This window comes from Corvus hawaiiensis, chromosome 4, assembly GCF_020740725.1.
Source record: "Corvus hawaiiensis isolate bCorHaw1 chromosome 4, bCorHaw1.pri.cur, whole genome shotgun sequence".
NCBI lineage: Eukaryota > Metazoa > Chordata > Aves > Passeriformes > Corvidae > Corvus > Corvus hawaiiensis.
In genome coordinates, this window is record NC_063216.1 from 70,858,190 (window position 1) to 70,883,350 (window position 25,161).

The 25,161-nt window shown below is 37.0% G+C and overlaps 1 protein-coding gene across 3 annotated transcripts in view; it reads right to left on the reverse strand.

Moving 5' to 3' along the window:
• Nucleotides 1-25,161, reverse strand: part of PCLO (piccolo presynaptic cytomatrix protein) — a 329,242-nt gene that overhangs the window by 291,601 nt on the left and 12,480 nt on the right. For all 3 annotated transcript variants that reach the window (XM_048300868.1, XM_048300870.1, XM_048300867.1), the window contains exon 3: nucleotides 17,305-18,699. In XM_048300868.1, coding sequence (XP_048156825.1) covers nucleotides 17,305-18,699 — 1,395 coding nt within the window. The remainder of the gene's footprint in view (nucleotides 1-17,304; nucleotides 18,700-25,161) is intronic.

The window sequence follows — 25,161 nt, forward strand, 5'->3', positions numbered from 1 at the left end:
CTCAGATAAACTGGTGCATGTGAGGGAAATTCTACTGTGTCTGTGCAGCTACTTCAGATTCCTACTCATTTAAATGAGAGCAAATGATGGGCTGTAATCTGCTGTTTGATTTACAACAGCTCAGAGGTTCACACGGAAATGTTACGTATCTTTTCTATGATAACCCTCTTCTTGCACAAAGAAAAATTATTTGATGACACAACAGGAAAACTTACTGAGTGGACACAGATTTGGGGCTACCTTGTCATACCTGCTGGCTAACTTCTTAATGTCTGGTACTCATATGTATTCAGGGTGATCTTACCTTTTATAAATGAAGGATGGTCAACAGCTGCCAAGGCAATTTGCAAATCTAAGCCTGGGACCAGACTTGGTGGGAAATACACCTTTAGCTCCTGCCTTTCCTCCAGCTGAGCTGTAGCAAAAGTGGCATTATGGTGCTTGGCTGTGCCCTGGTGCAGGAGAAGACACTCAACTTTTGAGCCTAATCAAACATTTCATTCCTAATCTGAGTCAATAGCTTCAGCCAAGTGGAGCTGGACTGGTCACAGACTTTTATGGAAAAGACTGTGGATGTCACTGCTTCTGGTTGTTACACACAATCCAACCCCCCAGACTGATTCCAATCTGGGATTTAAATATCAAAATAAAAATATACACTGAATCCACACATAAATAACAACTTCTATTCAAACTATACCTACAGACCAGTAACACATAAATGCTTTCTTCTTCAGTTTACACAACAAATAAATCGTCATTAAACATCAAGGTATTGGGGTTTAAAGAGGAATTTTTTTTTCTTTTCCTAAAAATGAGCTACAGAGTTGAATATTACAGAGTCTCTTTGGCTTGTCAAGATAATTTTGTGCTTACCACATTAAAACTGTCTCTTTCACAACATTGGTTTAATATAATTTTTTTCCCCCACTATGCTGTGTCATCATCTATTAGAGATAATGAAAGAACAAATGCAAATAAGCAGTCATTTAACATAGTAACATGTAGTAACACCTCTGTCACGCAGCCTTGGAACATCTGTCAGAATTTTGATCATATATTATGATAAGAAAATAAGTATTGTTATAAGTAGTGATAAACACAGTAACTCACACTAACTTTTTAACACTGAAGAACAAACTCTTTGCTATGGTAAACCAACCCGATCTCATAGCAATGATACAATGTGATGTGTTGATATGCTAAGTCTGGCAATTCCTACATAAAATAAAGTTGAAGATGAATATAGCTTTATTAAATGTGACAGATACAATGGTGCCAAGTAGATCAGTGCAGAAGAACAAGACATCATCATAAAGTTTAGATGGACAACTGCATTAACTTCCAAGTAAATTTGACTCACAGCGGCAATAGCTTTATCATCTCTGAGAAGCTGAGATGGTTTCTCATGGCTATCAGAAATATAAACTGCCATAACAGGTACAATCTATGCCTGGACCAGGAGACTGTCAAAGAAGGTTCACATTAATATAAGTAAACATTAAACCCCAAACAGCACTGTAATTACAGGCATATTTCTATTTTTCTTTGCACTTGCTAGCTGTCTTCCAAAATATTCCTGCACACAGTGTTTGCTGTAAGATTATGTCATTAGAGCAACCAGCTGCACACATGGGACAGGATGCCTGGACCTCAGAACCCAGCCTCTACTCCCGAACTAGCATTCTAATTAGACAGGCTACAAAGAAGGAATTTAGAAACACTACACAGCCATCTGTCTAGAAAAAGCAAAGCTTACCTAGGATTGAAACTGGCAAGGGACATCAAGGGCAACAAGAATAGTTTCTATGCTAAATATGCAAGAAAAGGTCTGGAAAAGAAAAACATGGGCCCACTGCTAAACACTATATCCAGTATCATTCTCCCAGTACCAAAAAAGAGTGGCAAACAGCAGAAAGCTCAGTAAAAGACAACAAAGATGGTTAGAGGCTCAAAAAACTCCCTTGTAAGGAGAAGATGAGGGAAAGAGGCTTGTTCAGCATGCAGATGTCTGCTTTGGGAAACGAACTGAAACCTAAGGTTACTTTACTTATGAGGAGACCATGGAGAAGACAGAGCCAGGTGCTTAAAAGTGATGCCCAGTGACAGGACAAGAAACTGCAGACATAAGTTTAAACTAAGTGTATGGAGAACTTTTTTCACCACAAGGACTTTGAAGGATTGGAACAGGTTGTCCACAAATGTTATGCAGCCTCTCTTCATGGAGGCTTTCAAAACTAGATGTCAAAGTCCTGAGCAACCTGGTGTGGTTCGTAGACCCTACTTTGAACAGGAGGTTGGACTAGATAACCTACCAGTGTCCCTTCTAACCTCAGTCATTCTGTGTCTGCAATTTAAATGTTTGTGTTAGTTGTCTAACATCCCGTGCCACCTGTTCTGCTTGCCCTGTTCAAATGCTGTTGCAGTGCACATCTCATCAATGAGGTCTTGCTGCCACCCTCAACGCCCTTATTTACAGAGACTGGTCATGTTGGCTGCTAACAGTATTGACAGCAAAGGATTCAGTAGCATCACCACTAATACAATTGGAAGCATAAATGACAAATGTGTATTAGCACTGACTCAGACTCTTGGTCATCTTGTTGCTATATTCAGATTCAGCAATCTATAGATTGCTGGTGCTCTTCAAAGTGCAACTTCAAAATTTATGCCTTCAGCGTGCTCTTTAAGTGTAGTATTCAAATCTTTTTCTTGTTCTTGCAATAATATGCACAGACTAAAAACACATTTAATGTATTTTCTTATATGAAACATGCTCTGTTGTCTTAAAAAGCAACTCCCCCTCTCCGCAAATAGAAGAACTGCACATTTAGAAAGGCCTGAGACAAGATTTTAAAAGTACAGAGCAATCATCTAGAACTGCCCAGGATACATCTGGATTTCACTGTAGCAAATATGGGGATGTGACCAAAGTTTCTAATCACAAACCAATTACATATTTTCAAAACTTCTACATCTATGCACATAGAAACAGAGCAGTACCATGAAAAACGAGCATGCATCACTTTAAGTGATGGTACCACATAAGTCACTTTCTTGAAAGATTTCACTCATCATAATGGTCTTTACTCAGGAAGAACTAAGTTTGTCACCTACTTTCTTAATAAGCTTTCTCCTTCTTTTTGAAAAGTTCAATCAGGCAAACTGAGCTCCTTATAGAATAAGTCACTCCTTCAAAGGAGTGGGACATAGCAGTGCCCTACCCATAACCAGAATGCTGAAGTAGATAGATTACTCTCGCGAAAGCTTTTTACTTGCAAGACTAATGCTTGAGCTGTAAGTTTCTGAAATTTCATGAAAATCCTTCTAAGCCTAGTGAAGTAATGTTTAGGGTTCTAGTGCCATATCTTTGAACATATCTGGAAATAACTACTAATGAGAGCCAAAGTTTCTCACTTAGCTAATCAGTCTAGAAGATGAAGCTCTAAAATCCTAAATGCCACTAAGAAAATATATCCCCAGAGAGAGAAAGTAAGCACTGAAACTGGTATTTAGTTCTGCTTCTGTTAGTTCTTAAGGCTGACTTATTTCAGTCACATCCTGTCAGACAACACTATCTGCTAAAACCAAGAAATAGATTTCCATGGATTTGAACAGGTGCTACATGATGCTGATTGAGCAGCGCCAGGTTCTCTAAACCAGAGTCATTTCCAACAACTCTTGAGAAATAAATCAAGGAAAATTACATTTATGTTACCTGTTTGATTAATTTTGAGACTCCTTTCTTCTAAAAGACATCACTGTCTTGTAATTCTTTCCCTTATCTAACCTTCCACATTACTTCAGACAGCTCGATAGGACTATGCTGAGTGACAGCTTGTCATGAGAGTAGATGCTGTGGAACACCAGCATGGGCAAAGGACATCTCCTTCTCATGAAACAACAAATGGAGAAGAAACTTGTGCTGTGCCTTCCCTTTCCATTCATACACACTCCATAATAGCTTAAACACATCTGTCTAGTTTACAAGCTGTCGGTTGCATAAATTTTCCACCTATGATGAAGAATGAAGGCCACTGCAAAAGTTAAGACAATTCTCCCAGTGAGTACCCCCCATATTGTACTTAGAGACTCATCTTTCCCTTTTAGTAGCTTCCTGTGGGAAGAAGTTTTAAAAACTGGATATTATGAAGAAAGTCTGTTCTCAAGAACAGAGTTTGGGAATTTCATGACTTTTAAACTCTACTGAGCCCAGGGAAAAAATCCTGATTAATTGAATGGATCAACTTGTGACTGATCATTGAAATCCATTCCTGTGACTAAGTTTGCAAACTTTCTGCCTTTATATTCGCAGGTCATGCATAATTCAAACATACACTGCTTTCACTTGCCATTACATTGCAGTGCTCATCTGGGGTCTCAATCAAAAACCTTAGAAAAATGGACCTCCTGTATTCTGTTTCTATGCACTAAAAGGTCTTACTTGATTTTATTCTGCTCATACATATAGATAAACCTTTCAACATCAAGCATCCAAGCATTTAATAGATCAGACTCCCAGCCTTTTTGACTGAACAAGAAAAAAAATTTCATCAAAGTTAAAAAGAAGTAGTGATAAAGTAAGATAATGGTTCAGAGTCTTCATTGGAAACCAAGCAGCTTACAAAAGATACATGTAAGTCTTTGAATGAATCACTTGCAATGAATCTTTGCACTTCCCTACATTTATCCCATCAAATGTATTCTAACCACCATAAAATCCAATATGCAAAAATATACACACCATCTGCAGATACATAAGGAAGTGATATACAGCATGAATCTATGCATTTGAATCTCTAAATACTTCCATTATGTTTTATGATGCTAAGAATAGACAGCATAGGGACTGAAGCCCAAAACTAAATTATGACACAGAAAATGTAGAGCCCTTCTTTTTAATACTTGCATAGAAATAATTCCGTCTGCCATATTCTTCCATGCAGAAGCACTGGCTTCTAGTTTGGTACATTCAGGAGATATAAGGAAAATAACTGCAAGGAAATACACTTTTGTTAACTGGACTTATTATTTTTTATTGCACTAACTTGCAAATCATCATCTTTCTGCCAGCACCTTCTTTCCACTTGCCTTTTTTTTTTCATTTCTCTTAATGTTTTAAAAAATGGATCTTACTTTTTGGTAGTTAAATATGATGTTCACACATTTAACTTCACTATCAAGTGGAAAACAGGCAATCAAAATGACTGCTTTAAATGGCTGAAAATAAAAGTTGAAAAGAAGAGAATGATACTATAGGAGTAGTAGTGTTTCAAACACAAAATTCAAGATGTATCTCTTCTCAGACAAATTTTGTACAACACATTTGAAGTCAAATGCAAAGAAATAAGTGGTGCCAAGAAGAGGAGACCTGTCAGCAGAAATAAATATTTTTATGTGAACAGAAACTGTACACATAAGGTACATTCAAAAATGTGAAAGTTCTTAGAAGGTGTGCCAGGGGAATCACTAGTTTCCACCACCGAGTACCTGACCCTACTTTATCAGCAAGTACATATGTGGTACTTAAAAATTCAAAGTATGACCTTCTCAAAACAGTGTCAGTCTACCGGCATTCCTCTCCCTGAATTGTGTAAAGAAGATTCCAATGCATAAAGAGAGGAACCTGTGCAGAGGAAACTGAATTACCATTGCAAGGACACCTTGATTTCTCCTCTTTTCTACTACAGACATACTTTAGTCCTGGAAGAAATTAAATGCTGTTCAATGATTCCTCACAGACTATGAGGCCACTTTTTATACAATCTATGTAAGCAATAGGAAACTAATTTAAAGGGATATTAATACCCTGCAATGCACACAGAATTAATCCAAGTCATAAGGACAGAACGTGTCAATTGGAATAAAGCAAACTGAGGGGAAAAAGCCATTCAAGAAAGGCAATCACTATCATAGCTTCAGATTCAGAAAGAAAATCAGAGTAAATTTTCCTTGACGTGCTCTGAAAGTTGTATCCTGCATGCTGGATACAACCATGCACCCTGATTCCCATTATAACTGTAATATATCAATAACTGTTTGCTACTAATTATGAATTTATAATATCTGCTCTAGTAGATTTTCATTCTAGTGATAACACATCATTTCTGATGTCATATCCCTGGATCTAAAAGGCAAATGACTACTTATTTTTGAATAACAAGTTTAGATCAAAAAATATAGATTGTGTGCTTGTAGAGAATTACTAATTCTATATGGAAAAGTCATCCTAACGAAACATTATTCAAGAGCATGAAACACCTCATAAATCCTATTGGAACATAGGGATTAACTGTTTTCACATAGAGGTTCAGAAAATAGATCATTACTAAACAAATTTTCATTGCAAGATGCTTCAAAGCTCTGTAAATTACAGGGTGTTTTTAAGGCCTTACACTTTAAAAAATGCATATACTGATTCAGGATGAAATAACAGAAGTTCTGAAGCTGGAAAACCAGTTAATAACTAATGAATTTACCTCATTAAACCTGCATTTTTTTTCTCCTCCACTGCCTTGGAGCAAAAAGAGACACTTAAAAAATGAAAACCTTTAATGTAAAAGATGACAAGACAAAGGAGACCCATAGTTAATAGAAGAAAATAACAATTTCAAATATAAAAAAACCTCTTTCAGCATGTATGGAAAGGAAGTTGATTTAGGGGGAGGAGAAAGTAGAATGTAACATTTAGCTGAACTGATTCAAATATAAATGTTCCAGACATACAGATCAGGTTCAAAGTTCAACTCTTGGAACATCCCATGAGCATCACCTTGCCCTTTATAGGTACTAAAGACATACAGATCCTTACAGCATCAAATATATCTTCATTTCATCCTGGAAAGACATCAAGGACCAAACTCAAATGCGCTTAAGGAACTCATCAGGGAAAGTGTGTCATACCTTAGACCAACACCTGGAACAGGCCGATTCACCATACTAAAGCTGAACTTCTCTTGATTCCAGTTACCAATAGCATACAGAAGAAAGGAAGGGGAGGGATGAGTATGAATTTCACTGAAGCCTCTAATTATGTCTGTAACTAATTGTAAAACATTATGGATTCAAACCTAAGTTCCTTTAGCTACAATGTGCATTCATTGCACCTCATGAAAAAACATTGCCAAGATTTGTCATTTGAAGGGTGACAGAGCACTAAAACAATTCTTACAGGTCTGGAGAAGAAGCAGCACAGATAAAGTATCAAAAAGATGCCAAATCAAATGAGAGATCATATTTTGATCAGGAGATCCTTCTGCTGATAGGTGATATAGAAGAAAAATGGCAGTGCTCTTCCTCTTTAGAGGCCTGGGATAACAGTGTAATTGAGTCCCAGCTATACTGGGTACACGACTTTAAAAATTCACTGCACAGCACAATGCAAGTGTTCTTGGCTATGACTGAGTCAGGAAAAAACAGAAGTGCATTGTAGGTCAGCACAAAGGTGCACATACAAAGCCCATGAAAGAGGCAGTCCTGTTTAATTTGTTCTGTAATGAGTACAAAGCCTACAATTTCTCAGTCTTACAAATGTCATGCCGTGACATCAACCTTAAGTCACATTAAGTAGAAAATACATTGCACTTTTAAAAAGAAAAAATCTAAGCACAGTTTGGTTTTATTCTGAATTCTTGCCTTTCTATAGTTAGAATTAAACTTTACAAAAATACAAATACTTTTAGAGATAGTGCTGAATCTTTAATCCAATGTCCACTTCCGACTTTAAAAGAAATACAGAAATTCTTATGAAACTCCAAAAACAAGAGCCAGAAGGTTAAATACGTTGCAACTTTACTGCTTTAGCCAATTTTTAGTGTCAAATTGAATTTTGAGCAAACAAGCATCAATTTGGAGCATATTTCAGTACAAAAAATTTAAGAAATAACAAGTATTTCAAATATTCCAGTTTTTTCCTACTGTAATTCAAAAGCAAGAAGAGAGCATCTGAAGTTGGGTATGTGCCCAGGTTGGTTTTCTTGTACTAAATCAGAGTTCAATGTTTCATGAATTGCTGTGGGGAAATAATATGTATATAGACATTTAAGAGTTGGTGTGTTGGTTTGGGGGAGGGTGAAGAATAGGAACAGGCATATGTGACAGCTTTTTCAGACAATAAAGGACTTAATATCACACTCTAAATGTACAAAAATATAGTTACTAACTATTATCCTGAAGACAATAGCTAAGAGTTTGTCAGCAATCGGAAAGAAATACATTTTTTCTTCTCATATAAAAGGGAAGATACAAAAACTTAAGACCAATTACAGAAGTGACACTTCAAAAAAAAGCCTCAGGTATTTGTATTGACAACTACTGATGAGGATCAGAGTTATGTCAACATCTTCAGTGTACTCCTGTATTTGCAAATATGTGCAATTATGAGAATGCTATTGTAAAACCAAACAAATCACAACAATATACTTCTTATGGATGTCAGGAATATGGCCAGAAATCTCAAAAAAAAAAAAAAATTATTACAAATACATTTGGAGTTTTTAGAACAATTATTCAGGTAACCACAAAATCTTCTCAAAAAAAAGTAACTACACACATTAGAATGGTATACTTAAGGACAAGATTTCGTATGTTCAATTTCTAATCTCTATACATGACAGCTGGACCATTTCCAATGTGAAGGCTGTTTGCTAAGGGGAAAAAAAGAAAGGAAAAAAATACCCCAACAACAACAAAGAAATTTACTAACCTAGAAACACTAAAAACAGAAGACCACCAGATGGTCTTTCAAGCCTTGTCCTTAGAAGCCTAAGTTACCTCACTGTCTGAGTAATTTCATTAACCTATAAAACACAGATGGAAAACTAATACACCTCATCATTCTTCTCAGTGAGTGTTCTGGTCTGATACAGCCTACTGGCTCTTACGGTTTTTTTTTCCCCCTAGTGATGCAAAAATATATATTTTCCCCCTTTCCCTCCCAACTCACCAGCATTTTGTGCAAAATTCAGCCAGAATGGTTCAGCAGCAGCTAATCCCCCTCTTCAACATCAGTCTGCGACCTCCCGTTTCAAATGCTGCTAGACAGCATCTCCAGCAGCTTACTGGCATGAATCTAATCGCCTTTCCACTACTATATAACGGCTTAGGTTCCCCTCAGCCTCCATCCTTACTCTTAGTAATACTGGTGAAATCAATTTATTAGATAAATAACTTTAAATCTAAAGCCAGGCTTGTTCTCATTCTGGTCCACTGAACTATTTGCATTTCAGAAATACTAAAAATAATTACTGGCCACTGTCTCTTTAAATGACACAATCTTTCCACTACTCTGGGGGAAATATTAATGTGTAGAATACAAATAGAAATCAGGTAAGTGCCCCCTCTTGCTCATTTCATCTCTAGCTTTACATCTGAAGGTTTATTTTTACAGCTGGTCGCACTTCCTACAAACAGTTAAAATTAGTTGCAAAATTACTTTGATTATGCTCATGCTATACCATTAAGTTTAAAATCACCCCACAGTAGTGGAAAACAAGTGATTTTATAGAATTTCTTTGTGTGAAATGTTGACCTTTCTTTACTAATATACTGTTGTGGTGTGACAACATTCGGCTTTTGGTCAGCAGAAATGACATGAAATTTTTAACATAAATAGCTTTGTTCTTCAAGAAATGGGATCACAAAATGTATGCAAATGTTTAAATTGACAGCGTACTGTCTTCTCAGAATATTATTAAATACTACACGATCTATCGGTCCGACTACTGTCGATCAGAGTAACAAATATGCAGGGAAAAATATCCTGGTTTCAGATATATAAAATCCTCAGATATTTTTCAAAATGCTGTAATAGCATTTTCAAAATGCTATTTATAGCATTTGTTCCTTGGAAGAGCATCAGCTCTTCATATTCCTGGAAAATTAAAAAAAAAAAATTCATTTGAAGCTCCCCCTATAGGGAATCTTTTGGAATACCAAAACTATGTAAGGGTTCTTATAAAAAGCTAAATGTTTTATATTTTTATGGTCGCACAAGTTATGACAATGTCTCCACATATCATTAATGTGACCAGATAGAACGTAATGTCTTACCTGGGCACAAAAAAAAAAAAAAAAAAAAAAAAAGGCACTTTACATACAGTAGATTTTGTTTGTTTGCTTATGAAAATCTGGAAGTGGATGACTGGGTCTTTTATTGAAATTAACTAAAACTCACAGCAATATTTAAAGTCTCTAAATTAAGCATTTTTGTTTCTCAATAAAACATGAAAAAAATGTATTTTTCTGTAATAGAAGAGAAAAACATGAAATACCTTTATCTCAATAAATAAATTATCTTTAAATTACTATTATAAAGTTGAGTGCAAAAATTCGAACAATTAATACCAGCTTAGCTTTCAAAAGACTTCTTCCTCATTCAATAATGGGAAACCAACCAAATTTCTAATGAAGTAACAGAGAAGAAAATCACCTGGCTCAAGGCCAGGTCAGTAATTTTCCTGATAATCTGTTTTAGATTTGTGACTCCACCTTGACTGTCTCTAATACATTAGTCTATAAACTATCTGCACAGGAGAAAAATAAACCACACACAAAAATCAACACTAAGAGCTCTGCATTAATCGCTTGCCTAAGCATTTTCTCTTTCAAAAATGCAAAGGCATCTAAGATGGAATAAGTGTATATAAGTAAAGAATTCATTGCAAATGAATTCCACGTGGATGAAGAATAGCCAGATAGACAGGAGCTGTGGGTGCCAGCAGCAGTGCTGCTATAGACATCCCTTTGGATTTCACACCATCGGTAGCCATTACCAACATTAATAAAAGCCATCTGGCCTTACATGGCTTTATGTCTGTATCTCATTGTTGGTTTCAATGGAGTTCTTTGTTCAGAGAGGTAATTTGGAAACTTTTAGAGAGTAGAATAAAGAAAACAAATAGCAGGCAATTAATCATGGTAATAGTCCTTCCAAAGGTCACACTATTACTTTGAGCAATGGGACCAATCTTCACTCCTTGAATTTAATTTCAGGGGGAAAAAAACAAAACCTAATTTTATGGTCATAAATACTGAAAAGGAAAATTAACAAGAATGCAGTCTTGTAATGAATGCCTTGACTAATAACCGTGGAGATCTAAGATGCCTTGCTTTCAAATACTGTCCCAAGACCACGTTCAGAAATAACCATCAAACCTGACTGCCAAAAAATGAAACTGCATTAGTGTATAATTTTCTCTGGACCAAGGAGCCCTACTGAACTGCAAGACACCTGTTCAGAGAAAGTTGTGAGAAAGTAGGGATGTTTTCATTTCCCTCTACAGTGATGAGGAATTCAAACAAAACCATCACAGGACATCTACTGAATAGGTTATCTGGATGCAGCTGTTCACTCTGCTGAAACTTAAGTGCAGACTTGTGGGGTCTTGGAGGAAATTGGGAGACAAGAAGCTTGGCTGTACCACGGCCTGAGCTGAGGATAAGAGTCCTGAAGTTCCATATCTATCTGCAGATCTGTATTTTGCATATAATATCGTTGAAGAAGAAATAAACTTGGCTAACCACCACCACATCACATTTGACCATGAGCAGGCTTTATTATTATTTATTAAAGTAACTGTAGCTGGTATGCTTAAGGCCAAGAAGTACTGCCTCTGGTGGAACTATTCTCAAAGACACATCAAAATCAGATCCCACAAGAGGTCTCCATGTCTGGACTCCACAAGGGTTTAAACAGAAGCTAGACACTGCTCAAAAGGAACAGCTCAAGCCGTGTGTAAAAGACAGAAGTTCAGGCCTCTGTAAAATCATCAGGTCAAAGCTGGGCTTTTTGGAACAGGTTTAGCTGAGGCATCATAGAAGGACACGAGCTCCTAATATGCTTACAAGTATCTGTCTGTCTTTAAGAATTTAAATACGAATATTAAAATGTGAATACCGGAAATCTAACTCTGTTGATGAAGCTTAAGCCCTTCAACCTTATTTAAAAAGTGAATTCAGGCATTAAATTTTTAAAAAATATTTATCTGTGTTCAATTTTGACTAAATCATCCATCAAAGAGTCATTCCACACTAGCCCTTCTATTTTGTAAATACACAATATATGTGCTTTATAGGAAAAATAGAAGACATGAGTCATTCTGTTATGAAAAATATTTCCATGTTCATGTTTTTTTCTATCATGCAGATTGAATAATTTAAACAGAAAAGTAGGATACCTAATTTGGAGTGAAATTAATTTCATTCTGACTGTCAAGAAATATAGTGGGGTTTTTATCATCTAACATGCACTCTGTTTTTCAATGCCAGATTTTATCTTTCAAAATAATAGTTAGCAGTAGTTTTAATATTTTCTCAATTATAAAGAATTATCATTTAATGGAAAGAATTTTCATAAGTGCTAGTTGTTCATAAGTTGTGCTACCCTATTATGTTCTATATTATTTAGTTAGTTTATTAAACAGTAATAGCACTCACTCTCTTACAATCAAAATTTTAAAAGGATCTTTAAAGGGAGAGGGAAGAAACAGAGAAGATAAATTATGCAACTGAAAGGAGTGGTTGTTTTTCCCTTTGTATCTTTAATGCAAATTGTTCTTCACTGTGTTTCCCAGACACCATCTGTTTCCAAAACAACTCATCACCAAACACAAGAGAGCAGAGAGGAATTTCTTATAAGAGGTAAACCTGCCAGTTTGCAGAGTGGTCTGAGCTTTTTCAAGTAGGAAACACATGACAGTACAGAGCTGTTAATTAATTAAAGACGGGCAATGGGTGTCACCTCAATGATGATGCAGTACACTATTTTAGGGATTTTCATTAGAATAATAGATGGATTATTCTTTATAATGCTGCGGCACACTTGTTTTAAGAAGTCCAAAGTACATCTGGGCATTCAATAGCAGGGTTCGATTCACTTAGTATAGGTTTGGGGGGGTGGGGTTAAATTATTTTTTAAAGCCTACTTTTGAAGCTTGCATATCAGGTCACACTTCCTCAGGGCCTCACTCCATTTCACATATCAGTGAAGTCTTGGAAAAACAGAAACTAGCAGAATTATTTACACTGGGTGCTCACTCACCTGTGCCAGTACCCGTTATGCAGGATTTTGGGAGGAGGTAGAAAACCCAAGATGTATCCAGGTATATGACACTGTGCCACCACAAAATCCCTCCCTTCATCTCCAGAGAGACTTATATCAGTTCCAAATTGCTATTTATTGCTACATCTAGAAGTTCCTACTAGAGAGGAAGGTACCAATTTTTCACCTGATTACACTATGGAGTTTAATGATAGCACTGTGATTACTTAAAAAAAAAATCATTTATATTTTTGCTTTGCCTTCTGGTGACAGTATGTGGGGACAAGGAAAAAGTATTTATTTAGCTAGGTCTAGTAAGTAGGAGTGGAAAAATGAGTTATCAGAAAAACATGTAAATTCTTTTACAAAGTTATACACTTATTTATAAAAAAAAAGATATATAAGAATATAGATGGGACAGCAACCATCAATCTTTATAGACTCCTGCCATCATATCCACCAATGTAAAACAATTTCATACAGACTATATGTGCTGTAATAAACATATTAAGAAATATCACTCTAAAATTGTTTATATTATCTATTCTGATCACATATCTAACAGATTACATCTTTTTCAAACAAAAAATCCTTAGCAAGTCAGAGATACGATGTGTCTTTCCCAGTCCCCCCTGTCCTTCTCCATCATTTAAAAATTCTCTCCTTTCTGCAGCCCCAGTAATTTATTTCACACAGGGAACATTCTTTACTTCCTCGTACCTTTCCAGGTAATTTTATAGCTATCAGTAGACTAAAAAGTGCTTCTGTTGTTCTCCTGGCAGTTCTATTAGATTAAATCCATTAGCATGGTCACATATACACACTTCACATTTTCAGCTCTCTCTGTTCATAACGTGACTCTATTATAAAGATGTTATCCTTCTTATTGCCCATATAGAATCTAAAAATCTGGATTATCTTATTTTTCCTTGGTTTAGCTTTTAAATCATCTTTTTTTAAAATGTTTTATTACTACATTAATTGATCACAGGTTCTATACTCCTGACCTCAACGTACTTAATTACATTATAGACAACCATCTCTGCTCCTGCTCAATATTCTGAACAGTTCACTGGGTTTTAAATGCACAAAATGGTCGTTGCCACACATTTCATTTCTGGCTTCAGCAGTTGTGATCTTGTGCTTTGTTACTAAAAATAGAGCTGCTCCAACTACCTGAGCTGGAAAGCTAATTACGGAGCTGGTAAACAGTTCTCCTCCCCATTGAGCAAATGGCAGAATAAGGAGCCTGCTAATGCACTAGGGCTCCCATGGTCCTGTGGGTCTCTGAAATGTATCAAGTGTCATTTATTTAATCGTTTGTGGCTATTTGCATCATGGATAAATTACCATTTAAGTAAATAACTGCTTGACTGTTGTATCAACAAATCAGGGAGAAAAAGAACAGTCAGCTCATTTTAAGAAAAAGTATTCTAGCCTAATTCTCTGCCTGCACAAATCAAAACAACTTCACTGAAGTAAATAGCATATTGTTGATTTTGACTAGGTAAGAGTCTAGTTCTATTTTCTGCAGTAGAGGGGTTATCAGAGGACTGACTGCAGCAGCTCTAAGACTTTTTGAAAGTTATTTCTGTCACATACACACAAGAACAAACAACTGCCACTGTAAGAAAGCACCTTCTTCCCTTAAAAGAACTCTCAGCCATGTCTTGCAGTACCGCAGCATGTTGGCTGGAAAAAACTCCCTGCTGAGAGATCTTAAGGTAGAAGTGCCCACAGGGGTTAGATTCTCCTCTCCATTTGAGAGTGAAACACTGGTTTCTCTGTTCCATCGGACTGATCTTTATCATGTAGCCTAATACAAGCTTTGTTGGCAACAAGGGTTTAGCCATCACTCAGACAATAAAACTCCACTCATTTTCAGCCATTACTGAGGAAACAACTTGTAGATGACACAGAAGCAACTGTCAGAATAACTGTGATACATCTGCAGGCCCAAAGAAAAACTAAAATTATGTTTAAGATGCATTATGTTTGTTCATCCAAAATCACTTCTGGGGCCAAGAAGGCATGTAGCTTCTGGAATTTTATTTTTTATCTGATTACACAGTATAGAAATAAAAGAATTAGGTAGAAAACCACCAGAAAGACCAATTTTAAAAAGCATTTCTATTTCTCCTTCCTAACCCCCAAAGAAAGAGACAAGTAAATAAAACCTCCAATATGGTACTGAACACATTAGAAGAACTTGGTGGACAAAAAGAGTATGCAAGTGAGCATAAACTATTTTCTCACCATCATGTTTCTGTCATGTAAAAGCAATATACTACATACTGTGCATCCAGGGAAAGAATTGCTATCTGAGCATAAATACATTATTTACACAGCTCAGTTGGGAGATGTTCTGTCTGTCCAATCTTTATGCAAAGAAAAGTCAGGATGCCTTCAGCCAACTAAACCACCTCCTGTTGTGAAGGAAAAGTAAGTTGACACTTCTTAGCAAAACTGATTGGAAAAAAGAAGGCAAGGCAGAAAGTGTGGACAGAGGTGGAAATGTGTAGTACAAGGAAGAAGAAAATGCAAGCAGGAACCAAAAGAGAAACAAAGAAAGGCATGAGGAAGTCAGATTAGGAAAATCAATCATATTTCAAGCTCTGCATATTCTAAAGAACAGAAAAAGAGAGAATCTTCTAACAAAAACAGTGATGGAAAAACAGAAACTGAGTACCAGCCTTCTCATCCTAACCAGAAGAATTCCAGGAAACTTGTCTGCACACCACAAGGCAGGCTCACACCATCACAACTAAGTCAACTCTAAGAAGGCAAGTCATGCACCAGGACTTATGTAGTTGTCATTTGAGCAGCATTTCACCAGAACTCACGCATCTTGTTTCCATGGTACTCTGTGTATGCATACTAGTGTGCATCTGAAAAAAGCCATATGCATTTTTCACATTTAAACCCACAAAAGTGTGTGTGTGCTTACACACAGTTGGGCAATGATGAAGCATTGTGTGTGTTTGATGGTATTCAGTGCATAAACAATGTTAAAAATCAATTTTCAATCACTGATCAATCTTCCTGCATTTTCAGGCCTTTCTTTCTGACCTAAGTGACCAAATGCATTAGACAACACATTCATGAATTGGATAAAATGTGCTTATTATAGTAGGACAAAGACCTCTCAAATAACAGTATATTCCAGAAAATAATCCATAGCAAAGAGCATGTGCAAACAACATAAGCAGTATGTTCCCTGCAGTGTGCTATTTCTTCCCACATTTATTCTCACCTTAAGGCAGAGATGTGATATCCTTTAACCCTGGCAGTCATTTGTCATTTATTCATTCAGATTTTAAAGGCAGAGCATTGACAACCACAGTCTTCATGTGCTGCACAGACCAACTTAAGCATTTCAACTGCTCACAAGTATTTTTAAGTGGTCTGCTTCTGTTGAATTAAATATGCCAAATTCATAGGGCAAATAAGATGTGCCTCCACCTTTCAATTAAGCTAGTATAAATTTTCCAATCCCCTGTCAAAAAGAAATTACATGGAGAAAAGAAGTGGGTAAAAACATGCAATGTGAGGAAACTGTTGAAAATAAGTTGTGTAATTCTTTTAAATATAAGTAGCTGTCTCAGGCAATCACAGAAAAAAGCACTTTCAAAGTGACAGTCTTTAATGAATGAAGTAACTTTATGAGCCTTTCATTGTTCTTGCCAAAAAATTACATCTTTCACCACACAGGTATCACTCAAACTTCAACCTTCCTAATGAGCGCATCAGCATATGCAAAGACTCCAGAGCCAGAATAAGATGAATGGAATAAATTTGGGGATATACTAAACAGGAGGGAAGGGCAACAACTAAGAATTAACACATTCCTTCATTCAATAGTTTTTTGAATCAGAGGCACTGATTAAACAAGTACATGTTAGCAGACAACACAGAAGTATATCAAAAAGAAGCTTAGACTGAAAGTACAGTAGTTTGCTGTGTCATAGCAGCACCAATTTCATAGGAGTTGATAACCATATCTGCTTATGTCTCAAAGCCCTAGCAACCACCTATACCAGACCTCCTCATATGCCAAAAATTCATCAGAAGTACTATCTGACAAGTGGGTCTCTGAAATGTATCTTCATACAACACAGATCCTTAATTTTAAAAGACCTCAGATGATGAAATGCTCAAGAAAATTTCTTAACAATTCAATAGCTAAAACCCAGCTATTTATGTTTCCACAGCACAGGGAGCCTGTAGGTAGGAATACAGGGTAAACACAGACTCCGTCGCCTTACCTCAGCTATGTGCGGCATTGGGTTAAATCCACAGAGATTGCACACAACTTTCTTGCACTCGGTACAGGTATTAAAGTTGGGGGGATCCTTAGAACCAATATTTAGTCCAGTTTTACAAAGGGGACAAGACATTTCAGGCTGGCTGGCTTTGTCTGGTTCCAACAGCCCATCAGGTTTCTTAGCTTCAGCAGCCTGAGGTTTGCTATCTTTAGCCAAACCAGGTTTCTTTTCTAAATCAGATCCTTTAGTTAAAACACTATCCACTTTTGATGGCTCTGATTTTTCAGTTGTAAGAGGCTTGGCTTCTTTCTTTACAGGAACAACTTTTGGAGGAGGCTGAGCCTGACCAGTCTCTTTGGGGGCTGTTTGAGGGGCGGGAGGCTGTGGTGGAGGCTGGGGCTGCTTTGCTGCAGGAGGGGCGCCTGATGTCTGAGACCCTGGCTGACCCGCTGTGGAAATTAAATTTGAGGCCTGGCTGAAGAATGAAGCTCCAAATCCAAAGAGTTTCCCAGTAACTGTTTCTTGTGGCGTTGTAGGCTGAGGCTTAGGGGCATCAGTGATGCCTCCCAGATTAAGGCTGAAACGCCTCGACTGCTCCGGAGTTTTCTGAGGTGGCTGCGGCTGAGGTGCCGGCTGTGCTGGCCCTGGCTTGGGTCCTGCCCCTGCTTGTGGGCCCTTGGGAGCTGCTTTTGTATCAGGCTTTGGGGCTGGTTTTGTTGGTAACTTTTTAGGATCATCTTTTGTTTGTGTTGGCTCAACAGGCTTTTGAGCTTTAGCATCTGGTCTAGCCCCAGGCTGAGACACAAGCTTGGGATCTGACTTCTGCTGAGACACTTGTGGAACAGGTTTGGAATCTGGTTTGTCCCCGGCTGGATGTGTGTCCTGCGACGGCTTTGCTAGCTCAGGCTTTGGGGAGTCTGTCACTTTCTGCTGAGTTGGTGGTCTGGGACCTGCCAAATCCTGTTTCTGCTCTAGAGCTGCAGAGGTAGATACAGTGTCTGCTGTAGGCTTCTGTACACTGGGCTGTTTTTGCTTATCTTCAGCCTGTGTCGGCTTGACCTGATCAGATTTTGGAGTGGCATCTCTGGTTTGTTGGGAGATCTCAGTGGGCTCTGCACGGGGTTGTTTTGATTTTACAGGGGGAGACCCAGGCAAGGGGGTTTGCTTTTTTTGTGGCGGAGGTTTTTTTGGATCTGCTAACTGTGAAGGATCAGGTTTTGAAATAATACCTTTCTTTTGAACAGGCTGTGGCTGGGGAGATGGTTTAGCTGTTGAAGGTGGAATGGGTGTCTTCTGTTTGGGTGCAGGTGGCTGTGGCCGAGGACCATGACCTGCTGCTAGGTCACCTCCTAATGCTCTTTGCATCTGGCAGTTTAAACAGAGCCATTCACTGATCTGAAAAAAATAAAGGCATTATAATTAAGACAAAGTTAATAAAGAAAACATAATGGTTAAGTTATTCTAATATAGGACTTGCTGCAATATTTGAAACTTCTGTGTAAAAAGGGAGAAATATCACTAATAATGTTTTGCAATTAACATGCACAGCTGATTATTTTCATTCTTCTCCACGTTGCTGTGAGTCAAGCTATCACTGAACCCATGATTCTAATGGTTTCACATTCAGTTTACACACAGCTGAATATTGGAGGATGAAAGCCCAACAGAATGAAAAAAATGCATTGGAATTTCATGGGACCTAGCAGTGATTCATTTACAGCAATGATTTGCCAGAATAATGACAAATACTGCTAAAATAGTTTAACACATCAAGTCTGCTGACAGAAAACAATAATCAGAATTAAAACACAGTAAATGCATAATTATCTTTAAGCATACATCTATCAAGCTCTTCACACAGCTTATGCTTTTGGTAATGGTTTAAATTACAGAGCACAGGTATTGGCAGTACATATGTATCCAATGAATTGGGCACAGAGGTGTAAACTGGCATTATGTTTACATTTATGTTTATAATAACACAGACTTATGCTTTACCACCAATTTCAGAGGGCAAGTCTTCATCCAAAATCAGTGAGGAGCTTTGCCTGAGCCCTGATGGTATTTCAAGAGCCATAATTAGGTTTCCCAAAACCCCTCTGTTATTAGAAGTTTCTAGGGTAATTACTATACCTCTCTATACAATGGGCCCCTCTTTTCACACAGAGGAGAAGGAGTAAGGCAAATAATGTATTCACCCATGCTTCTCATCAATTACAGTACCTCACAACTTCAAAACATTTTTTGTCATTCCAAGCAGTATTACATTAGAGGGAAATCATATTTCTGGTAAGACAGAAAAGCCCAGCTTCCCCATCTGAGAAAGGATCAAACTGCCTAAAACATGTGGTCACGTGCTACCTTCCACACTTTCTATCACTAGCAGAAACATTATAGGCAGCAAAAATGCCATTCAATATGGTACAGTCCCATGGGCCTGCACCTGCAAGCAGATATTTAAGCAGGTCACCTGTAGCTCTTCTCCTATTCTTTAGTCTGTGTGTGAAATGCAGGGTACCAGCTACAGCATTTGCACGCACCACTGCAACAGAGGGAACTGCAGGTAGGAAAACACTCAACATAAGTCTCTTTTCCCTTAAGGGTGAAGATTCCTGGATGCTGTTCCTCACTCAAGTCTCAATGATCTTCAATATCTTTTACAACATAAATTATTCTGTGATGCTAAGAAATCTCTACCACACACCATGGAACAAATAGAGGCACTACATGCAAAGAAAGATTTTGTCTGTGTAATATTGGAGCTCACTGGAAGGAAAGAGCTCTGATGTCATGGAATGAGGCAATGAATTCATTACTTTGGTGTGCCTTGCCAGCCTTGGATTTTTGCAGCAGCAAAAATTAAGAGTTGGATGCAGCCCCCTAAAACACAGTTAATTCAATTATTCTGATAAACATGGTTTAAAAACACACTCTGGTATATAAATTCACTATTACTAACAGCTCCACATGGCGATGCCAAATTTTGGCCTCAGCTGTAAAGTTACCATTCGTAATAAGGCTGCTCTTATCTTCCATTTTCAGTGCAATTTTTTTTAGATTGTTTAAACAGTTCTCTGATCTATTTGCAAACCATATAGCAAATGACTGTTAAAAAGTGAAAACAACTGAAAAAAACCTGGAACACATATTTAAGCTCTGCTTTGAATTATGAAAGGAATTAATTTCAGACCTGTACAGAGGATTTGAGCAAGGATTACATTTAGCTTAACTCCCATTTTGTTTGATTGGTGATCACTTCCCTTACCTGATTTTAGATATTAGTAACATAATTTAATTAAGATACATACTAATACCATTTCTGGATGAATCCTTAAGGTTTTTATAGGGTTTAAGTGTAATCAAAGACCAAGCTGTCACAGTGGTCTGGCTTGGCAAAGAAACTAAAATTTCTTATGTTCGGGAGGTAGGCTCCACTCTACAGTGGAGAAAGACAAGATCCTGTGAGGAGCTTTCTAATGGACCTTAGTAAGGAATGGCTTTTTCCTCTATCCACAGAATTTTTACAGATATTTGAAAAATGCACTTTCCACAGGGATTCACTGCTTCTGCTTCTTTTTGACACCAAGGCAATAAAAGGTGCCTACCTGTTGTCTGTCATTCAGCTTCCAGGAAATCTAAATTAAAGTCACTACACCACCTTTAAAGCCTCAAATGAAGTAGCTGTAGGGCTGATGGGGCTAAAAAATGAATAGTTTGAATAATTCTTACATTTAAGTCGTGCAGATTCCAATTGCATTTATAAGCATTTAAGGTTGTCTTCAACCTGCAGCTGGTCCAGTCTGATTCCACTACCTACTTGGAGTCCAAACAAACATTACTTCTATGCTACAGATTTCAAAACAACTTGTGCAGAAGAGAAAACCTTAACCCTCAACCATTAATTTTCCCTTATTAAAAAAAAATTTATATACATATACACATATATGTGCATTCTTGGTATGAAACTGAAGCCTCCAAAACTAAAACTGAATTTGCTACTCCTTCAGCTGAACTTCAAAATGGAAAATGTAGGAAGTTTCACTAACCTGTATTATTTTTTAAATCTTTCTGGTTTAAACATAGAATTCCTCCCATGCATTTTAGTGAGAGGAATTAAGTGCCAAAACCATCAAGTCATTATAGGTTACACACATCTTCAAAGAAATACAAAACTGCACAAACTATAGTCCTGTTGTTGGAACAGCAGGAGTTCAAAATGAAATGTGCTATGTGATATAGTTTTCTATCAAACACTTGCCTGTTTGTTCTACTGGAATTACAGAGATTTTTCATAAATTTTAACAGGAGCAGGCTTCCATTTAATACAGATGCTCTTACACATTATTACAGATGAAGTAAAACTTGCTGCTGCTGTAGATACCAAAAAATACAGTTTTTTCTCTATCCTTAAAGGTGTTCCTGGGCAACGGTTCTGTGACTTCCTAGTTTCTTTCTCCACATTTCTAATACCTTTATGTAGGATTAAAAAGCAAAAGTTTCCAGAGGAACTTGGGAGCTTTAGAAGTTCCTGTCTGTGAAGGAGATTCCTCTTTGATGCTGAGAAACCCAAGCTGTCTGTTTTTAACCAGTATATAGGGGTGGGAGCTGGGTCTTATTTCTAGAAGAAATCGGTAAGATTTTCTTCATTCTGAGACCCATGCCATTAAGTGCCATAACTAGGACCATAAATTTGACAGATTTCATGTAGCAATTTTGTTCAGATTTCAACTCCTCAACAAAAAAAATTGCTACTTTGTTTTCTAACTGCTGTAGAAACTATGTGCCCTCAGAACAACAAAGAAGTAATTAAAATTTATTTTATGTATTCATCAACCGTAGCATCAACTCTTCTAGTTTGAAGCACTAAATGAATTTATTCAGTATTTTATTAACAACATCCATGGAGAATTACTTTGAAGAAAATTATAACAGTAGATAGATGATGAATGCATAAAGAAAGTCAAGCTAACAGCTGACACCAATAACAAATAAGAACTTCAGTTCAGTCCTGCTCTCTATCCTAAACAGAGCCAACACAATTGAAGGCAATCCAGTGTCTATTCCTTTCTTCAAAAAGGGTTCAGATTTGTTCTAACAACACAAACCCATCAAAAGCAATAGGAAAGTTGTCAGCAAGCACATTGCCTGGGCATGCTTAATTTCTATCCCTGCAGATGACTTCAGGGAGGAAGAGAATCTATGTTGATTCTATGATTCCAGATGTACATGAGAAATAAATTTTGACTTGCAGATTGAACATATTTCATATAAAAATTACTGGCAAACAATATGAATGTGGCTTTCAGAAGCCATTTTAACAGTCCTTTTGCAGAGCAGAGCTGCACTCTAAGGGAACAGGTCTCATTCTCATTTAGACCAGTCATTTGCTGCTATAAAAAGAAACTTAAAGATATACATAAAAATATTAATATAAATGTAAAGATTTATAAAGCCTTTGCATTACCACAGATATGTAAGTGGACTTTGCTGCTAATTGCTCAGCTCCAAAGCTTTATCGACAAAATCAGTTTCTAGTCTGAAAACACAGCAACTTATTTGGTCCCTGGAAACTTCAAAGAGCTGAGATGAATCCAGAGTTGGTTCTTAGCAGACATTTTTGCCAAGATGATGAGAGAAACATGAAAAATAAAGTACTCAAGCACACGATTTTATGCAGCTTTGTGCAGTGTGAGACAAGAAACTAAATCAGAAAATCCTGTTATGAACAAAAAAGAACTATCACAAACCAAATTAAATTAGTATACCAACATACAAGTGAAAATATCTTCTAAAGAAGTCTGTGCAATAATGGAGACAAAGTTTTTTCTTCTACACCATCCTTCCATGAATAAGATCTCAGCTGTTCAAAGTAATTACACCGAATCAAACATTTAACTATTGTACACAGTATGCAACTGATCCTCATTTCAGGCAAACAGATCATCACTACAAAATACATATTTACCTTCCTTTCAAGTATCAGATGAGTTTATCAGGGAACACTGACTCAAGATGCTCACAAACATGACACTAGATTCTAGTCAGCAGCATGGTCCGTGGGTATCCATTCCACAAACCACAGCAGTGGTTACAAGCTCTGTAGCTTGGTGCTAAACCAATGCTGGTGCAAACATTTTAAACAGACATATTGAAAAACTATTCTTAAATGTTACTTAGCTATTCTAAAGCTACTAAACACTATGGTGAATTATATGATGCAGTTATTATAGTCTTAAAAATACTTCACTACTCTGCTTAAATTACCAACACAAAAATCTGTAGTTTGCACATGAATTATGAATATTTGGAGAACTATTCTTTTATAGCTTACATAATTAGAATCATAAAGCAAAATAGTGTACATAATCTTTTTACTTTTTTTATTTTTGAATGTCAGTATCTCAGGATATCTAAAAATTAGTTTTTATAGCCAAGGATATGATTAAGCTGCCTCATGCACATAGCAAGGAAGAAGACTTTTAAACAGCTCAGTGCACTGCATCATGCAGCAATGCAACAAATGCTCATTGCTTCCATCAACTTCACTGAGATTTGATATACCAGAAACACATGAATGATTAACAAAAAATCTAACTACAAATCAAGAGAGCGGCAAAGAGAAGGTTAACAAAGTTCATCTGTGCTGCACTGAGCAAATCATGAAAAGGATTAAGCTGTCTGGGGAGAGCAGGGCTGGGCTGCGCTGCCCGCCCAGTGACCGCCCAGCAAGCACCATCTCCACATCACATGGCCTCACATAGTAGTAAATTACAGTTGCTGAGCAACAGCAATACTGGCGCAGATGGCTGACTGCAGTTGACATCTTTAGCTATGCAGATTAATTTATTATTTACTTGTGTTAAAAACTGGACGGGCCAGCTTTCTAGACTAATGAGAAAACACTCCAACATATTGTAGAATATTGCTCAATTAAATTATTGGGAAACTATTCCCCATGCAGAGGGGTTTTGCCTCTATGTTATGCCCCTTATGTAAAAGAGAAAAAAAGAGGGAAAAAAAACCACAGGGCATCACCGCTATTCCTATACCTAATCCTTAAAGTCAAGCAGAACTGTAGGCACGCAGTCTTCCTCTAAGACAGAAACAATTTTGGAATTTGTTTAAGAATATTCCATGGAGAGAAACAGTATTCTGTAACTTCCATAACCCTTCTATTTGAGGATCTTTACAATTTTCCCAAATGTGGCAGCTGTGGCTAGGGGCAGAACTATAAGAACTATACTAACTTCATTTCATCACAAAAATCATGACTAATATCTATTTGCATAGAAATTGCAGTGTTAGTAGCACTGGAACACCCCAAGTACTCTTTGTACCAAAGCAAATATTTCACACTTTCATGGTTTTTAAATGACAACTAAACAAGTCTTGTTTGCATCTGCCCTCTGATCAGTTTGAACGCAGACTAAAGTCCATCAGTTTTACAGAACTCCTCTAGCTTTACTTCAGCACAGTTAAGAGCCGGTATCTAAATTAATACTTTGAAAAATTTAAAAAAGTTTTGGTTTTTGTTGGAGTTTTTTTAAACTCATTTCTATACAGCTTATGATGATTACAACAGCTAATAATCAGATTTAGGTCCTTGATTTTTTTTCTAGTTTGTTCTGCTTTACTTACAACCCTTATATTCCTCCCTCCAAGTTCACACAGGGTGTACAGTTTCAAAGCTATTCTTCCAGATATTAAAAAACTTAAGATTTTGTTGCATATCACTACCCACAGTGATGGCAGTTTTATTCTTGTTTATATATAATTTCCAGTCCAAGTTGCATTCTGGTTCTTATGCACTATTACAACACAGCAGGGTCTAGACTGCAAACCACAGGGAATACTTCA